The sequence below is a fragment of the Arachis ipaensis genome, chromosome B02, assembly GCF_000816755.2.
Source record: "Arachis ipaensis cultivar K30076 chromosome B02, Araip1.1, whole genome shotgun sequence".
Classification (NCBI taxonomy): Eukaryota; Viridiplantae; Streptophyta; class Magnoliopsida; order Fabales; family Fabaceae; genus Arachis; species Arachis ipaensis.
In genome coordinates this window covers 106567403-106574038 of record NC_029786.2, presented here as the reverse complement: position 1 = coordinate 106574038, position 6636 = coordinate 106567403, and the positions used below count along the sequence as shown (strand labels likewise).

General features: G+C 36.6%; 1 protein-coding gene across 1 annotated transcript; it reads right to left on the bottom strand.

Annotated features, from left to right (window-relative positions):
- Positions 596-6524, bottom strand: LOC110269333. The gene is made up of 3 exons (XM_021117110.1): positions 5508-6524; positions 3774-4005; positions 596-3537 (listed from the first exon to the last, which is right to left on the bottom strand). The coding sequence occupies exons 1-3, from the start codon at positions 6522-6524 to the stop codon at positions 596-598; spliced, it is 4191 nt and encodes a 1396-aa protein (XP_020972769.1).

The window sequence follows — 6636 nt, the reverse complement described above, 5'->3', positions numbered from 1 at the left end:
TGCTAAAAAATTAATTATAAAGATAATAAACTAGAATTAATTAATTAAAAAATATGAAATTTGTTATAAAAAAAAAAAAAAATCTTTTACAATCCTTATTTTTCAAATTTCAAAACTAAAAATATAAAAAGATAACTTGAGTTGACTTATGATATAATAGCTTCTATAAACTTTTTCATTTAAAAAATCGTAATAACTCAATATCTACGATAATATCTCTGTTTATCACTTTACCAGAAGATGTTTGACCAGAATTTCATAGATAATGGCAAATTTTTAGCGATGAAAACTTCTCAAATAGATTTATTCAATAACTAATATTATATAGCTAATAATAATAAATATTCTTATTTTTATTAATAATAATTTATATTTATTAAAATTTTATACATATAAATTAATATAGTTTTTTTTTTTTTTTTTTTTCCAAAGGTAACTTAAATTTTATTCCTTCAAAAAAGAAACAAATGTCCAAAGAGGGACAAACGCGAAGCAATTGGGAATTTCCACTGTGGATGACACAATAAAAAAACATATATGGCTAAGGAGAAAGGAAACGAAACATGAGGATATGTGCTGAATCCTTAGTTTCTTCTCAATGGTACCGCATCACTGCATCAGTTATCTCTTCTACTGTAGTCTTCTTTCCTTCAAACACTTCTCTGTTTCGAGCTTTCCAAATTTCCCAACAGACCCTCACAACTTGAGCAAGTGTCTCGGCACCGCCCTGGTTTCTGGTGGTGACCCGCAGCCACCACGACACAAAATCAGGAGATCCATTACGAGTAACAGTCGCAGCAGGACAGAGGGTGTTCCAGGTCGCTACGGCAGGGCCACAGTGAAAGAGGCAATGGGTAATTGTTTCATCTTCCATTTTGCATCTTTGGCAAAGGGGCAAGGTGGTTGAAAATCTGCTGTGGATGACATGCATCACACGTAACCTTTCATGAATAGCCCTCCATAGAAAAATCTGAAGCTTAGTTTGAATCTTTAATCCCCAAATCTGCTTCCAAATTACCTGATTTTGCAACAAAGGGGAAAGTTGTGCTGTTGGAACATGAAAGAAATTGTATGCTATCGTGTATCCAGAAGAGACATCATATTGTTTTCTTTTGTTCCAGATCCACTGGAGTTTATCAACACCATCGGCATTCAACGGAGTGGAGAGGATACGGGTTGCTGTCTCCGGAGGAAAAATTTCTTCTATCAGCTCTTGCTTCCATTGTCGATCCACTGTAAGTAAATCCTTGACCCAGTAGACACTTGTATCTGTGTTGTTGCTGCAATTAGGAATAAATGGATATGGGGGAGGTAACCAAGGTTCAGACCATAGACGAACATTAGAACCCAAACCTATGCTCCAGTTAATACCTTTTTCCACAACTTTTCTTCCTTCTAGCAGACTTTGCCAACCCCAAGAAGCCTGTGATCCTTTATCAGCTGTGAGTGAGGTTGTATAACGAAAATATTTTCCTTTTAGCATTTTGGACAGCAAAGAATTTGGGTTGATGGTGACTCTCCAAAATTGCTTTCTAAGGAGTGCCATATTATGTGCTCTTAGGTCTTTAAAACCCAGCCCTCCTTCTTTCTTAGGCCTCGACATCATATCCCAGCTAACCCAAGCCATCTTGCGCTCTGAACCCTTTTGACCCCACCAGAATTGCATCAAGATCCGATGAATCTCCTCCAAAAGTGAATCTGGTAATCGGAAGCAAGATAGAGTATACACCGGAATCGCTTCACCAACTGCTTTAATGAGAACATGCCTTCCACCTGCTGAAAGGAGATTTCTTTTCCACGCTTGGACCCGTTTCTGAACTTTATCTTTAATGGCTCCAAAGGTCGCTCTCTTTGAACGTTGAACCACTGATGGCAATCCCAGGTATTTATCCTGGGCACCCACATGTCTAATATTAAGAGAGGTTGCCAATTCTTGACGAATATTAGTAGGGGTGTTATGACTGAAGAAAATAGCAGACTTATCGAGATTGACTTTCTGACCACTGGTTATTTCATAGTCATGGAGAAGAGCCAAAATGTTAGAACATGTCTCCTCTGAAGCTTTACTAAATAGGATAGAATCGTCGGCAAACAGTAGGTGATTAACACTGGGACTCCTCCTGTGAATCTGAATCCCCTGAATAGTCCTGTTTTGCTCTGCCTTGTGTAGCAGATAGGAAAGACCTTCTGCGCAAAGAAGAAAAAGATACGGTGACAAGGGATCTCCTTGACGAATACCCCTTGTTGGCCTGAAGAAGCCAAATGGTTGACCTTCCACCATAACAGAGTAAGAAACAGTGGTGACTAATTCTTGGATCCAAGAAATCCACCTAGGGGCAAAGCCTATTTTTTCCATGATAAACCATAGAAACTTCCATTCTACCCTATCATAAGCTTTGCTCATATCCAATTTGAGCGCCATTTCACATTCCAATCCTGTCTTCTTAGTTTTCAAATAGTGCATACATTCATGAGCAATGAGAATGTTATCAGAAATAAGCCTACCCTTCAAAAAGGCACTCTGGTTTGAACTCACTATTTTATTCATGGAGTTTTGAAGTCGATGAACCAGAATTTTTGAGAGAATCTTGTAGAATACTGAAGATAGGCTAATAGGTCTGACCTGTGTCATTTCTCTAGCATCTGGGATCTTAGGAATCAAGCATATTTGAGTATGATTGAAGCCTTTAAGCATCCGTCCACCACCAAAGAAACTACCCACTGCTTTGAACACATCTCCACCGATAATATCCCAGAAGAATTGAAAAAATTTTGCTGTGAAACCATCCTCTCCAGGGGCACTTTGCGCACAAACAGAGAAGGTAGCTCTCTTTGTCTCCTCAATAGTAACTGGCCTTACCAATCCTCGGTTCATGGAAGCTGTAACCGAAGGGGTGAACTCATCAAACAAGTAATTCGGTTCCTCTGGATTTGAAGTTGAAAAAATATCTTTAAAATAACATTCAGCTACCTTGGCTATTCTCTCAGGGTCCGAAACCATCTCACCATTAGTGGTGGTCAATCCCCAGATTTTGTTTTTCCGGTTCCTGACTTGACACTTTTGGTGAAAATATCTCGTATTTTTATCCCCTTCTTTCAGCCATTTACACCTGGATTTCTCTCTCCAATAACTCTCTTCCTTGTTTAGTTCATCCTCCAATTTTTTTTCCAGTTCAACCAACTCTATACCCCCATAAATGCCTTCATTCCGAAGCTGGTCTAGTTTGGCCGAGATTTCAGCACTTTCCTTCCTTGAATTGTTTCTACCTTGTTGCTGCCATAGGACTAAACGGTGGCGACATATCTTCAGTTTCTGAGCTAAAGAAAACATCGGAGAGCCTTGAATTTCTGTTTTCCAGGCTTCGATAACAATCTGTCGAACCTCCTCCTCTTCACACCATCGAGCTTGGAATTTGAATCTTCTCTTTGTGGACCAGGTTGGTGGATCAGATTCCAGCAATAGTGGAGCGTGGTCAGAACCATTTTCAGCCAACTTTCTAACCACTGCCGAGGTATAAGCACTTCTCCACACTTGACCTGTCAAGAAACGGTCAATTCTCTCCCTGATTAGATGCTCTCCACTCCTCCTATTGGTCTAAGTAAATGGCTGACCCATCATCCCAAGGTCCATCAATCTGTTATCATTAATGAAGCCATTGAAGTTATTCATGGAAACCGACGTGCGAAGATTGCCCCCTTCCTTTTCATTTTGTGTACGTATCGCGTTGAAATCCCCATAATAATGAGATTATCCCCAAATTGTGAGAGATTGCCTGATAGCTCCTCATATTGCCTAACACGTACTTGTTCGTTAGTGCTGAGATACACCCCGACCAGCCCCCACACCAGATTCTTACCCTCGTCCTTTACTGTGGCAACAATAGAGTAAGAAGTTGTTGAGAGTATTCTCACCTCCATATAATCCTTCCATGCTAATGCAATGCCCCCTGCTAAGCCACTTGGGTCTACAATGGTGAAACTTGAATATCCACAAGATCTGATTTTCTGTTCGACATTTCGAGATTGGTTTTTAGTTTCACAGAGAAAAAAAATAATTTAATAAAAAAAATAATTTGTACTTATATTATAGTTTGTACTTATATTAAAAATAATTTAATATTTTTTTGGTTAAATAATAAAAAAAAATATTAAAAATTGCTAATCACAAAAGTTTTTTCTATAAAAAAATATCTTTCAAAATTATTTCTAATTAAGGAGCAGGAGTGCTGGCCAATGGGGGTCTGCTGCTTTCTGCTAGCCAATGAATGAGTTGCTGCATGCATAAAATAAAATTCGAAATTCCAACATTTATTTAAGCTGACGAGTGAATTGAACCATCAAGCCGGTTCGAATTGAATTTTTTTTTACATTATATTATCATTTAAAATTACTTTGATGTTTAACTATATAAATCTAAAAAAAATATCCAAACATACACCTTATTCATTTAAAAATCCTTTTTCACCTTGGTTTTATCTATGAATCTATAAAGCAATCAAATTAACTTGACACAAATAATCAAATATCTTGTTTACACAAGAACAATGACACTGTCCTATTTTTTTTTCAAGTTTATTTGTTTCCCCACATCACATTGTCCTTACCACAACAATGGTGAAAATATGTTAAAAAGAAGTACCTAAATTGAAAATTGTATTATCCTTAAACTCTGGTAACAAGTGAACTATCATATTAGTGTGAAAAAAAATAAAATTAATTTAGACACAAGATGATCAAATTTTGACTTCTAAGTGATACAAATTTGAAGAAAGAACATTTATAAAAAATGTTCAAGATTTAATCAAATAAGCTAAGGAAGCTAAGGTTGTGTGGTGAATTTTTGGAGGAATGTAAACATACATGGTCATATGAACAAAGTTAGGTAAAAAATTAAAACTTGTGTATTTGCATATAGTATGGTTGGTGGCTAACGTGTTCATATATTAATTAGCTGCCTATATAAATGCAAGAATAAATTAAGATAAATAAATATTATGCTAGGTCAAAATTAAGATCAAATCACAAATTGTCATGGTTACAAGAATAATAAGAATAAAATGTTTTGTCCTAGGTTTAGTTGTATTTTTATATTTTCTGTTTTCACATGGAGTGCTTTATTTTTAGAATTTTATGAAAAAAAAAGTAAAAACATTAAAATTATCCTATTTTCTAATTTTATTCTCAGTAAAATTTAAAAAAAGTTAAAAATACTAAAAATAAAAAATAAAAAAGCAAACTAAGATTTCTTATCAAACCAATTAAGGAGCAGGACTGAACCACATGTTCAGAAATGGAAACGGCATAGAAGAACTAATTGGAAAATAGCTAATGGTTCTATCAGCCAAGAAGAAGACACCCATACCATGTTTTTTAAATTGAAATAGATCATCAATATTTGATATTGGATACTTCCACTCCTGGTGACTATTTGAATGGCAGAAAAATATACAATTGCCCTGCTTAAACTGTTCTGTAAGTCTGAGTCCCTTGGTAGATACAAGACTTACCTTTGTGTAATCCCAGAACAAGAAACGATCACCAATGTCAAAAATCTCACACCATCTAAGATTGCTTCTGTCCAACTTAAAAACACTAAACCCTTTTGTATGAATTGAGTCGTACCATCCATTTCGAGATTCATGACGAACTAGCAACAACTCCCCTGTGCTAGTGTCCATTACCATTTGATGATTTCGTTCTTCACAAAAATTATCAAATGTGCCAACAACAATATTTTGTATGGTATTTAGCATAACCAATCGTTCGACGACATGGTCATCACCATAATTATCTAGGGTAAACACGAACACAACACTTGTCTTATGTTTGACGGTAAGACCATACAGTTTATTATCACCATGAACTTCAATATCAGAGAAGATTTCAGCGGCTTCAATGGATTCTATCCATGATCCTTGCTTCAATTTGATAAAAGCTAGCCTTTGCTTCGTATGTTTTCGTCTAATGAAGTCGTACAATTCTTCTTGACCGCTAAACACACACAAGAAAGCAACAACGAACTCCTCAGATCCCGGTGGTGCCGAATTGAATGCAACACGAACTTGATAATAAGTCGGCTTTCCAGAAAACAAGAACAGTTTTGGAAGCTTGAATCTGGCACGAGAAAACGGGTTGAAAAATGAAAGCTCAGAGAAAGTTTGGTCCTTGTCGCTCACATGATGAAAGATATTGAACATCAACCACCCTTGCACAGAGTGAACCCTGTTAATATCGTTAGGGTTTATTCTTTGGGGCCATGTTTCAGTCAGCACAGTGGAATCATGGTTGCTCCATGGGGCGGATAAGCTTCCAAAGCTGTTATATGATTTTAAGATCCATGGCCAGTTGTATGAAGATTTAGATGGTGTTGAAAGAGAGAGCATCAATGGAAGCTGAGATGTAAATATGGCGTCAGCGGCCTTTCGCCATGAGCAGCATGTGGCACGACAATTCATGGCATCATCCAAACATAGCCTTTGGAAAATTAATTCTAACAATTCTAGAGGCAAATTCATCCAACCCATCGGAAGATGATGGATCAATTGTTAGCTTAATGATTTAATCAAGGTGACTCATCTGTCGAAACTAATTTGAAATATGAAAAATTACAGAAAAACAATTTCCCTACAAATAGCC

Coding starts and splice junctions, on each gene's coding strand:
- LOC110269333 (XM_021117110.1), bottom strand. CDS start 6,524: ATGGGTTGGATGAATTTGCCTCTAGAATTGTTAGAATTAATTTTCCAA. Junction 4,006..5,507: donor TGTTCTGGGATTACACAAAG/GTAAGTCTTGTA, acceptor AATGTCGAACAG/AAAATCAGATCTTGTGGATA. Junction 3,538..3,773: donor GCAATATGAGGAGCTATCAG/GCAATCTCTCAC, acceptor GTTTCTTGACAG/GTCAAGTGTGGAGAAGTGCT.